Source organism: Microcaecilia unicolor, chromosome 1 (assembly GCF_901765095.1).
Source record: "Microcaecilia unicolor chromosome 1, aMicUni1.1, whole genome shotgun sequence".
NCBI classification, from domain to species: domain Eukaryota; kingdom Metazoa; phylum Chordata; class Amphibia; order Gymnophiona; family Siphonopidae; genus Microcaecilia; species Microcaecilia unicolor.
In genome coordinates, this window is record NC_044031.1 from 385,163,682 (window position 1) to 385,184,229 (window position 20,548).

Consider the following 20,548-nt stretch of genomic DNA (forward strand, 5'->3'; position numbering starts at 1 on the left):
GACGCTAGTCTGTCATGGGCCTGAAGCCTGAAACAGAATTGAGGGACTTCTGTGATTGATCTGAGTGGCAAAAAGATCCACCGAGGGGGTGCCCCACTCTCAGAAGATTTTGTGGACAACATTCATGTTCAGAGATCACTCGTGAGGTTGCATGATCCTGCTCAACCTGTCGGCCAGACTATTTTTGACACCTGCCAGATACGTGGCCTGGAGAAACATGCCGTGATGGTGGGCCCAAAGCCACATCTGGACGGCTTCCTGACACAGAGGGCGAGATCCGGTGCCCCCCTGCTTCTTGGTGTAATACACTGCAACCTGATTGTCTGAATTAAAATAATTTCATTGGACAGCCGATCTCTGAAAGCCTTCAGAGTGCTCCAGATCGCTCGTAATTCCAGGAGGTTGATCTGAAGATCTTTTTCCAGAAAAGACCAAGCCCCTTGAGTGAAGGCCATCTACATGAGCTCCCCACCCCAGGAGAGATGCATCCGTCGTCAGCACTTTCTGCGGCTGAGGAATTTGAAATGGAAGTCCCAATGTCAGATTGGATCGAATGTTCTACCACTGAAGGGATCTGCAAAACTCGGTGGAAAGATGGAATACATCCTCCAGATTCCCTGTGGCTTGGCACCACTGGGAAGCTAGGGTCGATTGAGCTGATCTCATATGTAGGCGTGCCATGGGAGTCACATGAACCGTGGAAGCCATATGCCCTAAAAGTCTCAACATCTGTTGAGACACTCGAGCCAAGGACACTAGGGCCAGGAGATTGTCTGCCCTTGCCTGGGGGAGATAAGCTCGAGCCGTCTGTGTATCCAACAGAGCTGCAATAAACTCCAATTTCTGTACCGGGACAAGGTGAGACTTGGGATAATTGATTACAAACCCCAGTAGCTCCAGTAGTCGAATAGTCATCCACATAGACTGTAGAGCCCCTGCCTCTGAGGTGCTGTTCACCAGCCAATCGTTGAGATAAGGGAACTCATGCACTCCCAGTCTGCATAGCGATGCTGCGACAACTGCCAAGCACTTTGTGAAGACCCTGGATGCAGATGCTAGGCCAAAGGGCAGTACACAGTACTGAAAGTGCTGAGTTCCCAGTCGGAATGGAAGATACTTCCTGTGAGCTGGGAGTATCGAGATGTGAGTATAGGCATCCTTTAAGTCCAGAGAGCATAGCCAATCATTTTCCTGAATCACGGGGGAAAAGGGTGCCCAGGGAAACCATCCTGAACTTTTCTCGGAGAAGGAATTTGTTCAGGGCCCTTAGGTTTAGGATGGGACACATCCCCCTGTTTTCTTTTGCACAAGGAAGTAACTGGAATAGAATCCCAGCCCCTCTTCCCCTGGTGGAACGGGTTTGACCGCACTGGCCTTTAGAAGAGCGGAGAGTTCCTCTACAAGTACCTGCTTGTGCTGAAAGCTGAAGGATTGAGCTCCCGGTGGGCAATTTGGAGGCATGGAAACCAGATTGAGAGTGTATCCTAACCGGACTATTTGAAGAACCCACCTGTCGAAGGTTATAAGACGCCACCTTTGGTGAAAAAATATCAACCTACCTCCAACAGGCAAGCCGTCCGGCACGGACACTGTTATCGAAGCTATGCTGCACTGGAACCAGTCAAAAGCCCGTCCCTTGTTTTTGCTGGGGAGCCCTACGGGCTTTAGGCACACGGTGTTGATCGGAACGCGCATGCTGGGGCTCAGCCTGAACCGGCTGCCGAGAAGCAGGAGTGTACCTTCGCCTATTATAGGAATAGGGAGCAATCCTCTTCCCTCCAAAAAACCTCCTAGATGAGGAGGCAGTAGCAGAAGACGTCTAGTGGGAGAGAGAATCTATGGCATCATGATGCTTTTTTATCTAATCGACCATGCCCTCTACTTTTTCACCAAAAAAGTTTATCCCCCCGGCAAGGAACATCCGCCATTCGCTTCTGGGTCTTATGATCCAGGTCAGAGACACGCAGTCATGAGAGTTTGCGCATCACTATACCTTGAGCAGCTACTCGGGATGCCACATCAAAAGTGTCGTTAAGACCCCCTGGCCAGGAATTTGCAACACGCCTTCTACTGCCTGACCACCTGGTGGAAATGTTCAGCAAGCTCCGGAGGAAGTGCTTCATCGAAACTAGACAGTTGCCTCACCGAGTTCCACAAGTGGATGCTCATGTAGAGCTGGTAAGCTTGAATTTTGCCTGCGAGCATAGCGGCCTGATACGGTCTCCTCCCAAAAGAGTACAAGGTCCTAGACTCTCTGCCTGGGGGCGCCGAGGCATAGTCTCTAGTACTCTTGGCTCTTCTGAATGCAAAGTCCACCACCATGGAATTGTGAGGAAGATGGGCCTTCACAATTACAGGCTCTCCATGGACTCTGTACTGGGAATCGGATTTTTGGGGGACAACTGGATTAGAAAGAGAGCACGACCAATTTCGCATAAGCACTTCCCTCAGTGTATTATGAAAGGGGGCCGTAGCAACCTCAGCAGGCGGAGAAGGATAATCCAAGACCTCAGGCATCTCGGCCCTGGGCTCATCCACAGCCTACATAGGGAATGGAATGTCCTTAGACATTTCCTGAACAAAAGATGAGAAACAGAGACTCTCAGGTGGAGGCATTTTAGTCTCAATTGGCGGAGTAGGATCAGTCGGAACCCCACACGACTCTTCCTCCGAAAAGTATTTAGGGTCTTCCTCACCTTCCCACGAGCGCTCCTCATCAGTATCGGACAAGAGCTCCCTAAGAGAAGCCCAAACCCGAGCCTGTCTCAATGTCGAGGATCGACGACCTCGTGGGAGGTGTCGAGAAGTCGACCCCTGCCTGGACTACTACTACTACTATTTAGCATTTCTATAGCGCTACAAGGCATACGCAGCGCTGCACAAACATAGAAGAAAGACAGTTCTTGCTCAAAGAACTTCCTCCGCCGACGTCAAGGGGGAGTCAACCCGGGTGGCAGCCGACACCGGTACCACAAGCGTTACCGAGGACGGGTACCGCCTCACAGATGCTGCCTCGGCAGTCGATACGGAAGGCGCAAACAACCCCGACACCGAGGCCAACTGGCGAAGCAACCTTTCCAGAAGCTCCGGAAGAAAGGCCCGGATATGTTCGTCGAGAGCTGCCATCGGTAAAGGCTGGCGTGCCGCTGCAGGAGTCTGAAGGGGCTCGGGAGCCGGTACCAGGCTGCGAGATGACCGACGCATCGGCACCTCCTGAATGGAGGGTGAGCGATCCTCCCGGCGCTGACGCTTCTCGGGTGCCGACTTCCTCAGCTCCTCGGAGCTCTCGATACCATGCATACCATATTTCTACAAATGACAACGATGACGGTGCTTCTTAGCCTTCGCTCAACGCCTGTCATCTAGACTCCTCGGTCCCGAAGAGGAGGACGTTAAACCCTCACGCCTCCTCGGGGCCGGGTCTGACTCAGGTCGGTCCCGGAGAGCCTGCATAGCAGTAGGCCTCAAGATAGGTGAAAACCCACTCAATGCCTCGCTGCTCCCAGCTCGATGCGGTCTTTCGGCAGCCATTACCTGGACTCCCGATGTCGATGCCTCCCTTGACATCGACTCCGAAGGACGGGACCGATCTGAAAAAAAGTTTCTCACGCTGAGCTTCTCGAGCCGCCTGGGTCCGTTTTTTTCATCAATTTATACAGCTTACAAGCAGCTGGGAGATAGTAACATAGTAGATGACGGCAGTAAAAAAACCTGCACGGTCCACCCAGTCTGCCCAACAAGATAAACTCACATGTGCCATTTTTTGTGTATACCTTACCTTGATTTGTACCTGTCTTTTTCAGGGCACAGACAGTATAAGTCTGCCCAGCACTATTCCCGCCTCCCAACCACCAGTCCTGCCTCCCACCACCGGCTCTGGAACAGACCGTATAAGTCTGCCCAGCACTATCCCCACCTCCCAACCATGATCGGGCCCAAGATACTGGAGACACCAAGCGTGGGGGTCGGTACTGGAGATGGTCCGGTTGCACCGAGTACAACGCTTGAAGCCACTGGGTGTCCTCGATGACATGGAGGGAAAAACGGCGTCGCAAAATCAAAAGGCTCGATGGTGCCAAGAAAAGAGGGGCACAAACAGGGAAAAACAGCCTGACCAAGCAGCCTAAAGGCGGCCGCATCGAAAAATAAAGGAAACTTTAAAGAGGAAGAAGAAAACACCCCCCTGCTCTACTGGCTAAGCACAGGAGCCATCCCAGGCAGAAATCCAGGAGCTGAGAAAGCGACGTCCACACCTGCTGGGAGATAGACATATACTGAAAGCAAAGGGGGCTGGGCATCCAGGAACACCATGTGCTTTCAGTGTTCTCTATCTCCACCTGCTGGTAGGAGGATACAACCCATCAGTTAATGGATTTATCTGCTGTTGATGACAAGGAAAGTTATATTTTCTTCTTTTTCTACTATGTTTGTAAGAATAAACATTACTAATTTGGCTGGTGGTCCAAGAAAGTACAGCCAGGGTGTCTGTGTGCAGAGAACCAGAGACTGGTCCCAGCTGGGAAGTTCTGGTTCTGATTTGACGCATTACAGGCCCCCACTGGGATTCCCCTCCCGCAGTCAGACCCAAGGTGCACAGGGAAAAGACACCCCCCATCCCTTCAAGTCCTAATGAGAATTGGAAGTGCTCCTGTACCTGAAAACAGCAGCAGTTGCAAACACCAGAAGGGGAAGGAAAAAATAGCTGACAGTCCGGATCCTGCAGTGAAAGGAGAGACAGCATCTGCACCAGTGCTCCCCCCCTTTCAAAAAAAATATAGGCTGTTTCTGAAGTCAGAAAAAACCTAGGACTTCCATGCAGCAGACGCGTGCAGACATGCCCAGCAGACCTGTTTGCAGTGGTCTGTGCTGCTCCTCAGCTCTCTGGTGCTTGGGAAATCCCGCTTGTGGGGGTTTTTTTTCCTTATTTACATCCCCCCCAAAAAAAATCTGGGGGGGGAAGGGGGGGACACCAAAGTAAGGTGTACAGACTAAGAAGGTTTGGGGTGGGGGGGAGGGTCCCACAGAACTGAGCCAAGGCCTAACACAACGGCACTAAAAAGTATGACTGCAGGTTGCAGAGAAGTGCAGTCTACAAAAGCAGAACACACGAGTAGTTTAAAAGGCTTTTAATCTTGTCACTTTAAAACAACATAACATGGCCACACTTCACTAACAACATAACATGGCCACGCTTCACCTCTCTAGAGGCTGCGTCAGGGGCTACAGCTATTAGGGTCCTGAAAAGCAAATACGTCTAACAGTTAGTGGACAAATCCAAGTAAAAGCGCCAATAAAACTGCACAGCAGCTAGCAGCAGGATACAACCTCAGCTCCTCAGTTAGCAGCAAAAACACTGGAGGTTGCAGAGCCAGCCATGCTCCATGCTTGAACAGGTACAGTCCAGAGACCGGAAACCTGTGAGCAGCTGTAGCCAGCAAAGCAGGGAGCTAGGCAATGGACAATGGAGCACTGTCAGCACAACCTAGTAACTGCTGAAGTAGAGAAAAATACTGGATTGTTCCACGAAGCACCACAGCTTATACGAGTGAAGTCACTGGCAGATTTTGATTTTCTCAACCTCCATGCGCTGCAAGGAAGGTATAACACCTATTTGTGCAGAACGTGTGAACTGATGTTAAGAAAACAGTACTTTATTCTCAAATTAAATGGACCACTCAGACCCTGATTCTCAAAGCTCTGGGGCTTTAGCGCCCGCCCCATACCACAGGAATAGTGCAGAAAAATAGCCATCCAATGCTCAAAGCTAATAGAATTGCAAATTATATGAGGAAAATGCCTGGTGGATGCGCACAAGAATTTGGTGATAAGTACCACATTTGTGTGCATGAGCCAAGCAAAACCTGAAGTACCCATTACTGCTGTTCTTCTCTGCCTTTAAATATGAGCTTTTCAAAAAAAATTTCCCACTTGAAAGGCTTATATATAAGCGCAGAAAAGAGGCACCAATGTGTGCTTTCACTTTCAGGTTTGCTCAGACTCGCACACATTTGTTTTTCAGTACTAGTGCTTAGAGGCTTGCACAGGCTTCCTTCCACTTCCAAACAGGGGCGCAGCTACAATGGGGCCACGGGGGCCTGGGCCCCCAGCCGCCGACCCTCTCAACCACCCTCCACCGCTAATCCACCATCGCCGTCTGCTACCTATGCTGGCGGGGGACCCCAACCCCCCCCCCCCCCCAAATGAAGTCTTCTTCCTTCGTTAGGTTTCCAAGTCTGACGTCCTGCATGTTGTACGTGCAGGACGTCAGACTCGGAAACCAAGGTAAAATTATGTATCATACCTGATGATTTTCTTTCCATTAATCATAGCAGATCAATCCATAGACTTGTAGGTTGTGTCCATCTACCAGCAGGTGGAGATAGAGAGCAATCTTTTGCCTCTCTATATGTGGTCATGTGCTACCAGGAAATCCTCAGTATAGTCGATATCAAAGCTCCATCCGCAGGAATCACCAAACATAGAGAATTACACCCACAAAGGGACACACCGCCACCCAACCACAGCCAAAGCCGGGGGGGGGGGGGGCTGGGGCACCTACACCCACCGACGCGGGGGGAAAACTGGCATGTCCTGCTACTGCAACCGTGGGAGGAGCTGGCTTAACCCATCACCGCCAAAACGAGAGGGAAACAAAGCTACCCTACTACCGCACGAAGCGGGAGGGAGCACTGGCATAATTTAGTTATGAATCCAACCACCATCGAAGCGGGGGGAAAGAAGCAGCAGCTCACTATAACACAAAGTTGTCTCAACTCCAGGAAAATAAAAGTGGAAGAACTTGAACTCGAAGTCCTCCTGAACAGGAACTGAAGGCTAAACTTGAACCTGAAATATAACTGAACTAGAACAAACAGTACAGATATCTGGGAGGGACTATGGATTGAATTGCTATGATTAATGGAAAGAAAATTATCAGGTATGATACATAATTTTACCTTCCATATCATCAAGCAGATCAATCCATAGACTGGTGGGATGTACCGAAGCAGTACTCACCCAGGGCGGGACATGGAAATCCCAGAACGCAACACTGAAGCTCCAAACTGAGCCTCGGCCCGTGCTGCCAAGTCAAAGCAATAATGTCATGAGAAGGTATGAGCCGACGCCCAAGTCGCCGATCTGCAAATCTCCTCCAAGGAAACGGACCTGGACTCTGCCATCGAAGCCGCCTGTGCTCTAGAAGAATGAGCATTCAGCTGGCTAGGCGGCACCTTCCCTGCGGGCACATAAGCCGCCACAATAGTTTCCTTGACCCAACGTGCCACGGTAGGTTTAGATGCCTGCAGACCCCTACGGGGGCCCGCGAACAGCACGAACAGGTGATCCGACTTCCGGAAATCGTTGGTCACTTCCAAGTATCTGATGATAACTCGTCTAACTTCCAGGCACCTGAGAGCACGATACTCCTCTGGATAATCCTCCCTACGGAAGGAGGGTAAACAAAGCTACTGATTCACATGGAAGTGAGAAACAATCTTGGGCAGGAAGGAAGGCACTGGGCGAATAGATACTCCTGCCTCTGTGAACCGCAGGAACGACTCTCTACACGAGAGCGCCTGGAGCTCGGAAACCCTCCTGGCTGAAGCGATTCCCACCAAAAAGACTGCTTTCAACGTCAGGTACTTCAGAGACAGCCGTGATAATGGCTCAAAGGGCGGCTTTCTGCAAGGCCCGCAGCACCAGATTGAGATTCCACACAGGCACTATCGAGTGCAGAGGAGGGTGTAGGTGATTAACCCCTTTGAGAAAACGCACCACATCTGGCTGTGAAGCCAGGGAAGTACCCTTCAGGCGACTCCTGAAGCAAGCTAGAGCCGCTACCTGGACCTTAAGAGAGCTGAGCGACAGGCCTTTCTCCAGACCTTCTTGCAGGAACGCCAACACTGAAGCAATTGGCACCGTGAAGGGCGACAGGGATCCTGCCTCGCACCATGATACAAAGGTATGCCATACCCTGGCGTACGTAGTAGAAGTAGCTCGCTTCCGTATTCTCAGCACAGTGGCGATGACCTTGTCCAAGAAGCCCTCCTTCTTCAGCCGCTTCCGCTCAAGAGCCAGGCCGTAAGACCAAAGGGGGAGGGACCCTCCATCACCACGGGACCCTGATGTAAGAGGCTCCGCTCCGCTGGAAGCCGCAGAGGACGGTCTACGGAAAGCCGGACCAGGTCCGCATACCAAGGGCGTCTGGGCCAGTCTGGACCCACCAGGGCCACAGGGCTGAGAATTCTGCCCAGCATAGGCCAAGGCGGGAACACGTAGAGAAGCTCCTGTACCGGCCACTGCTGGAGAAGAGCATCGACCCCCAGAGATCGAGGGTCCCGTCCTCTGCTGAAGAACCGTGGCACTTGGCAATTGGCCGAGGTCGCCATCAGATCCAAGGTCGGCATGCCCCAGCGCTTCGTGATCTCCAAGAACACCCGAGCAGACAGTTGCCACAATCCGAGATCCAAGGTATGGCGACTGAGAAAGTGCGCCTCGACATTCAGGACTCCCGCAATGTGAGCCACTGACAGCTGGTCCAGATTCGCCTCTGCCCACTCGCATAACTTCATGGCCTCCCTGGCTAGGGGGGCGCTCATGGTACCTCCCTGGCGATTGACATAGGCCATGGCTGTGGCATTGTCTGACAGGATTTGAACTGGCCTCAGCATCAGTACCCTGAAGAAACGATTGAAGCGCCAAGCGAATGGCCCGAAGTTCCAAGAGGTTGATGGACCACTTCGCCTCCGTCGGCGACCATATCCCCTGCGTTGTCCTTCCCAGGCACTTGGCTCCCCAGCCCGTCAAGCAGGCGTCCATCGTAACGACAATCCACTCCGTGGACGTGAGAGGCATACCGGCTGCCAAGTTGTCTGACATCAGCCACCAACTTAGCGCCCTTCTCACCACCAGGTCCAGGGAAGGCGAACTGCGTAATCCTCCGAAACCGGAGTCCAGCGCCACAGAAGAGAGTGCTGTAGTGGCCTCATATGGGCCCTGGCCCAGGGCACTACCTCCATCATGGCCGTCATGGAGCCCAACAGTTGCACATAATCCCAAGCCCGAGGAGCTGAGGAGGCTAGGAACCGGCCCACCTGGGCCTGAAGCTTGAGGCTCCGGCTGTCCAGCAGGAACACTCTGCCCTCTTGGGTGTCGAACCGAACACCCAGATACTCCAGGGACTGAGTCGGGCGCAGCTGACTTTTCTCCCGGTTGACGATTCATCCAAAGGAGCTCAGAAGAGCAAAGACCCTGTCTGTCGCTCTCCCACACTCCGCAAAGGAGGGAGCTCGAATCAGCCAATCGTCCAGGTAGGGATGGACTTGCACCCCTTCCTTGCGGAGATAAGCCGCAATGACCACCATCACACTTTGGAGAAGGTTCGTGGAGCCGCAGCCAACCCGAATGGGAGGGCTCTGAACTGTAAGTGCCGGCCCAGCACTGCAAAGCACAGGAAGCGCTGATGAGGCAGCCAGATGGGAATGTGCAGATAAGCTTCTTTGATGTCCAAGGATGCCAGGAATTCTCCTTCTTGTACCGCAGCAATCACGGAGCGGAGAGTCTCCATACGGAAATGCCGTATTCGCAGGGCCCGATTGACTCCCTTGAGGTCGAGAATAGGCCGAAAAGAGCCTCCTTTCTTTGGCACCACAAAGTAAATGGAGTAACATCCTGTGCCACGCTGCTCTACGGGCACTGGGACCACCGCCCCAAGTCGGAGCAAGTTGTCCAGAGTCTGCTGAACTGCTGCCACTTTGAGGGAAGACTTGCAGGGAGAGTTCACGAACCCGTCTCTCAGGGGCCGGCAGAACTCCAACTTGTAGCCGTCTCTGATGACTTCTAGAACCCAAGCGTCTGAAGTTACCCTGGTCCACTCGCCCAGAAAAGAGGACAGCCTTCCTCCTATCTGCTCTGGGCCATGGACCAGGGCCCCGTCATTGGGTACGAGACCCTGGGGGAAGACCGGAGGAAGAACCTCCTGAGCGGCGGTCTCTGCGAAAGGAATGCTGCTTCGGGGAGAAGCTCTGCTTGAAGGAGGAAGAGGAGCCCAACTTGCCCGGGCGATACCGACGGGCTTCTTGAAAACAGCCCTTAGAGGAACCAGGGCAAGCACTGCTGGCCCTTGCCTTGACCTTCGGCAACCTCTTGCCTTTAGAACTGCCGAGATCCGTCACGATCTTGTCCAGCTCATCCATGAAGAGCAGCTTGCCCTTAAAAGGCAACTTGGCTAAGCGGGATTTGGAGGCATGGTCAGCTGACCAATGTTTAAGCCATAGCCATCGACGGGCAGAGACTGTCTGAGACATACCTTTAAGCCAAGGCTCTCAAAACATCATACAGCAAGTCTGTCAAGAAAGCCAAGCCCGACTCCAGGACCGGCCAATCCGCCCTCAAAGAAGGATACGAGGGGGAGGCCCGCTGCACCACCGTTAGGCATGCCCTGGCCACATAGGAGCCGCAAACCAAGGCCTGCAAACTCAAGGCGGCCGCTTCAAAGGCTAACTTTTAAGGCCGCTTCCAATTTCCTGTCCTGTGAATCCTTAAGGGCTTCCACCGGCAAAGCCGTCTCTTTCGTCACCGCAGTGATTAGAGAGTCCACTGCCGGCCAGCACCAGGCCTCCTGTTCACCCTCTGGCAGAGGGTACAGACGAGTAATGGCTCTGGCTATCTTGAGGCTCGCCTCTGGAGAATCCCATTGAGCTGAAATTAGAGTCTTCATGGCTTCATAAATGTGGAAGATCCTGGAAGGGCGCTTGGTTCTCACCATAATAGCGGAACCCGCCGAGGCTGAAGGTGGGCCTTCCTCCGGAGAGGAAATACCCAAGATGCTCATACCTTGAACTAACAGGTTAGGCAATTCCTCTGAGCAAAAAAGCCGCGCTGCAGAGGGGTTATCTCTCCCATCATGGTGAGGATCAGCCTCCTCCAAAGAATCCCCAAGGGACATTTGGGAGAATTCAGAAACGCTGCCCTCATCTATATCAGAGGAGACAGAGTTCCCCAAGACCTGAAGATCCACCCGAGGGCACTTGATCAGGAAAGCCTCTTTCCCCATATGTGACAGGGGAGCAGGAGCGGCGTTTTGCAGTTGAAAGGCCTGATGCAGCAACAAAATAAACTCGAGAGAGAAACCCCCCTGTTTGCGCACCTCTGCAACCTGGGCCACAGCCCTACAGGAACTCTCAACCTCCACTCCATAGAGCGGGGGAGAGTTGCGCTGCGCATCCAAAATGGCGTCCGGCGCGTCACTCCGTAAAGGACCCACACGGGAAGTATGGCACTTAAACTTCACCATCTTTTTACTGCCGCCCAACTCAAAGGCGGCCATACCAGAGGCCGTCTGAGCTGCGTGGGCGGCCGACGTCGCAAAGGCGGACATCAAGGGATGGGCGCCTATGGCGGGAAAGGCCGTCGACGCCCCAGCAGAGGAAAAACCGGCTAAATCAGCAAAGTCCGGAAGGGCGCCAAAAAAGGGCTTCCCTGCCTCCGATCCTCGCGTCTCCCCACTAGCCGCGCGATCGCGGTCTGGGGAGCGCTTTTTCACGCCCTTACCATCCGACGCCATGATCCACGAGGGAAACGTTCGGGGAACACCCTGCCCGCTAGGAAAATGTAAAATTACCTGCTTCTTGCTCCGAGCTGCAACGAATTGTGTTCCAGTGAGCAGCTGCAAGTAAAATCTTTTCTACTTCAAGATTGTTATGTTTTGTTTTGGGTTTTTTTTTTACGGAGCCAGCGGGAGGGGGGAGAAAAGGAGGGACCTGGCACCACCAGGTTTGCACTTGCTCACGAAGAACCCTCAACCCCAGGTACTCATCAAAGCCTAAGTAAATAGGCATGCAGACCAAGCCAGAGCTGCTCCGTATGACCACACACCTGCTAGATAGAGAGAATACGGAGGATTTCCTGGTAGCACATGACCACATATAGAGAGGCAAAAGATTGCTCTCTATCTCCACCTGCTGGTAGATGGACACAACCCACCAGTCTATGGATTGATCTGCTTGATGATATGGAAATGAAGGAAGAAGACTTCAGCTGGCTGGGGTCCCTCGCCAGCAAAGGTAGGCGACGGCGGGGGGGGGTCCAAAGTTGTTCGTGGTGGTGCTGGCGGCGGCGGGGGCTGTCGGCAATGGCGGGGCGGGGGCACATGTCAGCAATGGCGGGGGGGGGGGGGGGGGGAGTAAAATGTGCCCCCTCACCTCAGCCTCTGGACCTCCCCTCCTGCCGCCGAAGTCTGGCAATGCCCCTGCTTCCAAAACAAATAAAAACCGGTAGATTTTAAAGAGAAAACCATAAGACGACTAATATTTGAGGCTGCCAATAGAAGCTCTCTTCAAACACCCCCAGTGCCAGTTCCAAGGTAAAATTATGTATCATACCTGATAATTTTCTTTCCATTAATCATAGCTGATCAATCCATAGACTGGTGGGTTGTGTCCATCTACCAGCAGGTGGAGATAGAGAGCAATCCTTTTGCCTCCCTATATGTGGTCATGTGCTGCCGGAAACTCCTCAGTATGTCGATATCCAAGCTCCATCCGCAGGACTCAGCACTTAGAGAATTACACCCACAAAGGGACACTCTGCCCAGCTCACCACCGCCGAAACGGGGGAGGGGAATTAACCCAGCTCATCCCCACACAAGTGGGGGAGGGGAATCCGTCCAGCTCATCCCTGCGGAGCGGGGGAGGGACACCACCCCGCCGATGCGGGGGGATCTGGCTTATCCTGCAACCGCGGGAGGAGCTGACTGACCCTAACACCGCCGAAGCGGGAGGGGTACAAAGCTGCCCTACTGCCGCACGAAGCGGGAGGGAGCGCCGGCAGAATTTAAGTCTCAATCCAGCCCCGTAAAACGGAGGGGAGAGGAATGCAGCAGCTCACTGTAACACAAATTCGTCTCAACTCTTGAAGAATCCATTGAAAAACTTGAACACGAAGTCCTCCTGAACAGGAACTGAAGACTAAACTTGAACCTGAAATGCAACCAGAATATAAACAGTACAGATATCTGGGAGGGGCTATGGATTGATCAGCTATGATTAATGGAAAGAAAATTATCAGGTATGATACATAATTTTACCTTCCATATCATCATGCTGATCAATCCATAGACTGGTGGGATGTACTGAAGCAGTACTCACCCAGGGCGGGACATAGAAATCCCTGACCGCAACACTGAAGCTCCAAACCGGGCCTCCGCCCGAGCAGCCACAGTCAAGCGGTAATGCCTGGAGAAGGTATGGGCCGATGCCCAAGTTGCCGCCTTGCAAATCTCTTCCAAGGAGACGGACCCGGCCTCTGCCATCGAGGCCGCCTGAGCTCTAGTGGAGTGAGCCTTCAGCTGGATAGGCGGCACCTTCCCCGCGGCCACATAAGCCGCTGCAATGGCTTCCTTGACCCATCTTGCCACTGCAGGCTTAGCAGCCTGCAGACCCTTACGAGGACCTGCAAACAGGACAAACAGATGATCCGACTTCCGGAAATCATTGGTCACTTCCAAGTATCTGATGATGACCCGTCTCACATCCAGATATTTGAGAGCAGAGTATTCCTCTGGGTAGTCCTCCCTACGAAAGGAAGGGAGACAGAGCTGCTGATTCACATGGAAGCGAGAAACAATCTTGGGCAGGAAGGAAGGCACTGTGCGAATAGACACTCCTGCCTCAGTGAACTGCAGAAAGGGCTCGCGACATGAGAGTGCCTGGAGCTCGGAAACTCTTCTGGCTGAAGTGATGGCCACCAAAAAGACTGCTTTCAACGTCAGGTCTTTCAGAGATGCCCTTGACAAGGGTTCAAAAGGCGGCTTCTGCAAGGCTCTTAGCACCAGGTTGAGATTCCACGCAGGCACCACTGAGTGCAGAGGAGGGCGCAGGTGATTAACTCCCTTGAGAAAGCGCACCACATCTGGCTGCGAAGCCAGGGAAGCACCCTTCAGGCGGCCCCTGAAGCAACCCAGAGCCGCTACCTGGACTTTAAGGGAACTGAGCGACAGGCCTTTCTCCAGCATTCTTGCAGGAACGCCAACACTGAAGAAATTGGAGCAGTGAAGGGAGAAAGTGAGCCTGCTTCACACCATGCTGCAAAGGTACGCCAAACCCTGGCATAAGCAGTAGAAGTAGAGCGCTTCCTCGCTCTCAGCATAGTGGCGATGACCTTGTCTGAGAAGCCCTTCTTTCTCAGACGCTGCCGCTCAATAGCCAGGCCGTAAGACCAAAGGGGGAGGGATCCTCCATCACCACGGGACCCTGATGCAACAGGCCCTGCTCCACTGGCAGCCGCAGAGGATCGTCCACTGAGAGCCTGATCAAGTCCGCATACCAGGGACGTCTGGGCCAGTCCGGACCCACCAGGATTATCCGGCCCGGATGCTTTGCCACCCGGTCTAGCACCCTGCCCAACATGGGCCAGGGCGGGAACACATAGAAAAGCTCCTATGTCGGCCACTGTTGGAGAAGAGCATCTACTCCCAGGGATCGAGGGTCCCGTCCTCTGCTGAAAAAGCGCGGCACTTGGCAATTGGCCGATGACGCCATCAGATCTAGGCTCGGCTGGCCCCAGCGCTTCGTGATGTCCAAGAACGCCTGAGCAGATAGCTGCCACTCTCCGGGATCCAAAATACGGCGACTGAGAAAGTCCGCCTTGACATTCATGACTCCGGCAATGTGGGCCGCTGACAGCTGTTCCAGGTTCGCTTCCGCCCACTGGCATAGATTCATGGCCTCCTTGGCTAGAGGGGCGCTCTTGGTACCTCCCTGGCGGTTGACATAGGCCACAGCCGTGGCATTGTCCAACAGGACCCGTACTGGCTTCAACGCCAGTACCGGGATTGGCTCTGAGTTCCAGGAGGTTGATAGACCACTTTGCCTCTGCAGGAGACCAGAGCCCCTGCGCTATCCTTCCCAAGCAGTGGGCTCCCCAGCCCGACAAAGAGGCGTCCGTCGTGACGACAATCCACTCCGGGGTCACCAGAGGCATTCCTGCAGACAACTTGTCTGTCTGCAGCCACCAGCTCAGCGCCTTGCGCACTGCTGGGTCCAAGGGAAGGCGCACAGCATAATCCTCCGACACCGGAGTCCAGCGCTGCAGCAGAGAGTGTTGTAGTGGTCTCATATGAGCCCTGGCCCAGGGCACTACTTCCATCGTGGCCGTCATAGAGCCCAACAGCTGCACATAGTCCCAAGCCCGAAGAGGAGAGGCTACTAGGAACTGGTCCACCTGAGCCTGAAGTTTGACAATCCGATTGTCTGGCAGGAACACTCTGCCCACTTGGGTGTCGAATCGAACTCCCAGATACTCCAGGGACTGAGTCGGGCGCAGCTGGCTCTTCTCCCAGTTGATGATCCACCCCAGGGAGCTCAAAAGAGCAATCACCCGGTCCACAGCTTTGCCGCACTCTGCATAAGAGGGGGCTCGGATCAACCAGTCGTCCAGATAAGGATGGACTTATACTCCTTCCTTTCGCAGGAAGGCCACGATGACCACCATTACTTTGGAGAAGGTCTGCGGAGCAGTAGCCAACCCGAAAGGGAGGGCTCTGAACTGGAAGTGTCGGCCCAGGACTGCAAAACGCAGAAAGCGTTGATGAGGAGGCCACATGGGAATATGCAGGTACGCTTCCTTGATGTCCAAGGAAGCCAAGAACTCCCCTGCCTTCACTGCCGCTATAACAGAGCGGAGAGTCTCCATGCGAAAGTGCCGCACTTTCAAGGCCCGATTGACCCCTTTGAGGTCGAGGATAGGCCGGACAGAACCTCCTTTCTTTGGTACCACAAAGTAAATGGAGTAACGTCCCTTGCCAATCTGATTTTCTGGCACCGGAACGACCGCACCCAGGCGTATCAGGTTGTCCAAGGTCTGCTGCACTGCCACAGCTCTGACCGGAGACTTGCAGGGAGAGAGTACAAACCCGTCTCTTAAGGGTCGGCAGAACTCTAGCTTGTAGCCGTCTCTGATGACTTCCAGAACCCAAGCGTCTGAAGTTACCCTGGTCCACTCGCCCAGAAACAAGGACAGGCGTCCTCCAATCTGCACTGGGCCATGGACCAGGTCCCCGTCATTGGGTACGAGACCCTGGGGGAGAACCGGAGGGCGCACCTCCGGGACGGCGGTCTCTGCGAAAGGAATGCTGCTTGGGGGAGAAGTTCCTTTTGAAGGAAGAGGGGGCAGAGGAGCCCGACTTGCCCGGGCGGTACCGACGGGCGTCCTCTGGAGTTACCGGGGCGAGCACTGGCCCGAGCCCTGACCTCTGGTAACCTCTTGCCCTTAGACGTGCCGAGATCGGTCACAATTTTGTCCAGCTCGACCCCAAAGAGCAGCTTGCCTTTAAAAGGCAACTTAGCCAGGCGGGACTTAGATGCGTGGTCAGCAGACCAATGTTTCAGCCAAAGCCAGCGCCGCGCAGAGACTGTCTGAGCCATACCTTTAGTCGAGGCTCTCAAGACATCATACAGTAAGTCTGCCAAATAAGCCAAGCCTGATTCCAGGGCCGGCCAATCAGCCCTCAAGGAAGGATCCGAGGGGGAAGCCCGCTGCACAATCGTCAGGCACGCCCTGGCCACATATGAGCCGCAAACTGAGGCCTGCAAACTTAAGGCAGCCGCCTCGAAGGACGACCTTAAAGCCGCCTCCAATCTTCTGTCTTGGGCGTCTTTTAGGGCCGTGCCACCTTCCACCGGCAACGCTGTTTTCTTAGTCACCGCAGTGATTAAAGAATCCACGGTAGGCCAAAGAAAGGCCTCACGTTCACTTTCAGGCAAAGGATAGAGGCGGGACATAGCCCTAGCCACTTTGAGGCTCGCTTCCGGGACATCCCATTGAGCCGAAATTAAGGTGTGCATGGCATCATGCACGTGGAAGGTTCTAGGCGGGCGCTTCGTCCCCAGCATAATGGCGGAGCCAACAGGGGCTGAGGGAGAGACGTCCTCTGGAGAGGAAATCTTCAAAATGCTCATGGCCTGCACTAACAGGTTGGGCAAATCCTCTGAGCGAAAGATCCGCGCTGCAGAGGGGTCATCCGCTCCATCCGAGCGGGAATCCGTCTCCTCCAAGGAATCCCCAAAGGACCGTTGGGAGAACTCAGATACGCTGCCCTCATCTACATCAGAGGAGACAGAGTCCTCTAAGCCCTGGGAATCCACCCGAGGGCGTTTACTTCCGGGGGCCTCAACCCCTTTGTCGGACAAGGGAGAAGGGGCAGCGTTTTGCATAAGGAAGGCCTGATGCAGCAGCAAAATAAACTCGGGGGAGAAACCCCCCAGACTGTGTATTTCAGCAGCCTGGGCCACAGCCCTAGACGCACCCTCAACCGGCGCTCGCAAGAGCGGGGGAGAAACATGCTGCGCATCCAAGATGGCGTCCGGTGCGACACTCCGCGAAGGAGCCGCGCGGGAAGAACGGCGCTTAACTTTAGCCGCTTTTTTGCCGTCGCCCAAATCAAGGGCGGCCATGGCATGAACGTCTCCCAGCTCAAGGCCGGCCCAAGAAGAAGCCGTCCGAGCAGACTAGCCGGCCAAGATGGCAGAGGCGAGCAGCGGGGGATGGGCGTTTATGGCGGGAAAAACCGCCGCGCCGGAGGAAGACCCGGGACACTGACCGGCCTCCAAACTGACACCCAACAAGGGCGAATCAGACTTTAAAACCCCCGCATCCCCGCTAGAAGCGCACACGCGGTCCGGGGAGCGATTCTTCGCGCCCTCGCCCTCCGACGCCATAGGCCACGTGGAGATCGATCGGGGAACCCCCTGCCCGCTATAAAAAGGTAAAAATTACCTGCTTCTCGCTCCTAGCTATAACGACCTGGTGTCCCAGTGAGTAGCTGCAATAAACGTTTAAATAAACGTCGAAATAAACGCCCTTAAGGACGTCCAAAATTTTTTTTTTTTAAACGGAGCCAGCGGGAGGGGGGAGAAAAGGAGGGACCTGGCACCACCAGGTTTGCACTTGCTCAAGAAGAGCCCTCAACCCCAGGCACTCAACAAAACCTAAAAATTAGGCTTGGAGGCCTAGCCAGAGCTGCTGCTGTGTGTGACCACCACCTGCTGAGATAGAGAACATACTGAGGAGTTTCCGGCAGCACATGACCACATATAGGGAGGCAAAAGGATTGCTCTCTATCTCCACCTGCTGGTAGATGGACACAACCCACCAGTCTATGGATTGATCAGCATGATGATATGGAAACTGGCGTTATTTCTCCAGCAGTAAGAGCAGGGTTGTTTTATGAACTGTTCTCTGAGCATTGGGAGGGCATAGCAAATGACCTCGTTAACATCAGTTTGACTACATTTAAATGAAATTTGCAGCCATCTCTGGCATGCACGTTGTTTCCTGCACTAAAGCCTTCTGGGTATTCTGCACAGATTAACGCCAGCACTAGTCATGCGCTAAATCGGCTCTAACGCCAGCGTTAGGTTCTGAGCACCAGCCCCTTATTAGGGTTCATGGTAGAATCTAATCATTTTTAAGTGTAAAATGTGTTAACATACAGACCATCCTATAGGGTCCCAAACTTTGATCGGCACTACACATAAACATAATGCTATACTTTAACTAACAGTTTTCTTTTTATTAGTTTGTAGAAGTTTAAAAAATACAGCACAGCATAGTTCTCTTCCACCTATACTTCATTACCTGGTGCAGTCCCACTGTCACCCTGCTGCAGTGCTCCTGTTGCTGGTTGTGCGTTGTTTGGATTTGCTCCAGATGCTGGGGAGGGAGAAGGACCTGCCCCACCGCCCAGGAGCATGCAGGATGGTGGAGGAGGCTGCCCGCGTTTCAGTAATACTTTGTGGTCCTGCTGGCAACGAAAACGAGGCGGCACTTCCCGAGGCATGTAGCGGGCGGCGCTTGGCGGTTGTCCGTTCGGCACTGCCACCCGTTTGGCATTGCTGCCACCATTGACTGGCGGCAATGGAGTGCTGCCAATTGGGCTGGCGGCCGTTGGGTGGCTTAAACTTGGTTTCGTCACTTCGGGCACTAGGAAGCAAAGGAAACAGGAGGAAATAAGGTCACAATCATTCTCAACTGCCTTACGTTGTGTATACGTATTTGAAATACCCCAATTCCTACGTGTCTAGAATGCAGTTAAATACTACTTTACATCTTAAATAGTAAAAATGGTTTGTGTTTACCTATTTAACATCAAACCAAAAATTAACCACTTTCAATTTCACTTTAAGACATATACACAAAGGTTTATTCTGACTATGAACAGTAAAAGGAGCAGTAACGAGAAGCAACAGGACGACAAAAAAGTGTTCATTTTTATTTCTAGCATTTTTACTCGATGATTTGCTCTGAAAACATGTTCAACATATAAGTTGTATGTGTTGAGAGTGGAGAGAGTAATTTGACCTACGAGAAGGGAAAATTAGGTTCTTACCTTGGTAATTTTCTTTCCTTTAGTCACAGCAGACGAATCCACTAACTGATGGGTTCTATTCGCCTACCAGCAGGTGGAGATAGAGAACACTGAAAGACAGAACATAGTGCCTCTAGGACGGCTAGCCCCAACTGCCTTCAGTATTTGATATTTCCAAAGCGGAGTGAACCATAAAGATATAATAACAAACTTTCCTCACAGCGAACAATCGCCCCATAACAGGAGCATCAAAGGAGGGACGATCTCAACCTCCTGTAGTAGAACATCATGTAGAAACTCTGAGAACTGTTTTCCAACTCCTCCCGAGGAGCTACAATATCTGCATGAAACAGCTGAACAAAAAACAAAGTCAGACAGGGAGGGATCATGGATTCATCTGCTGTGACTAAAGGAAAGAAAATTACCAAGTTAAGAACCTAATTTTCCCTTCCTTGTCATCAGCAGCAGATGAATCCATAAACTGATGGGATGTACAAAAGCAATCCCTACTTAGGGTGGGAACAGGCCACGCCACGAGCCAATTCATGAGCTCCAAAAACAGCGTCCTGCTTCGCTGCAACATCCAGCCTGTGCCGCACTACAGATCTCTTGAAGAGAAAGTGCACCCGTTTCAGCCCACGAGGAGATGGCTCTCGTGAAATGCGCCTTAAACGCTTCAGGCGGAGACCGACCTGAAAGCAGATACGCAGAAAAGCGAATGCTACATACCTGTAGAAGGTATTCTCCGAGGACAGCAGGCTGATTGTTCTCACTGATGGGTGACGTCCACGGCAGCCCCTCCAATCGGAACACTTTCTAGCAAAGTCCTTTGCTAGTCCTCGCGCGCCGATGCGCACCGCGCATGCGCGGCCGTCTTCCCGCCCGAACCGGCTCGTGCCGGCCAGTCTCATATGTAGCAAGACAAAGAGAAGGGAAGACACAACTCCAAAGGGGAGGCGGGCGGGTTTGTGAGAACAATCAGCCTGCTGTCCTCGGAGAATACCTTCTACAGGTATGTAGCATTCGCTTTCTCCGAGGACAAGCAGGCTGCTTGTTCTCACTGATGAGGTATCCCTAGCCCCCAGGCTCACTCAAAACAACAACCATGGTCAATTGGGCCTCGCAACGGCGAGGACATAACTGAGATTGACCTAAAAAATTTACCAACTAACTGAGAGTCCA

The 20,548-nt window shown here is 53.1% G+C and overlaps 1 protein-coding gene across 1 annotated transcript in view; it reads right to left on the minus strand.

Moving 5' to 3' along the window:
* Window positions 1-18,981, minus strand: part of TNRC6B (trinucleotide repeat containing adaptor 6B) — a gene marked incomplete at its 5' end in the record, with an annotated part of 663,786 nt that extends 644,805 nt beyond the window's left edge. The window contains 1 exon segment of the mRNA XM_030210577.1: window positions 18,637-18,981. Coding sequence (XP_030066437.1) covers window positions 18,637-18,981 — 345 coding nt within the window.
* Between the last annotated feature and the right edge of the window lie 1,567 nt (window positions 18,982-20,548).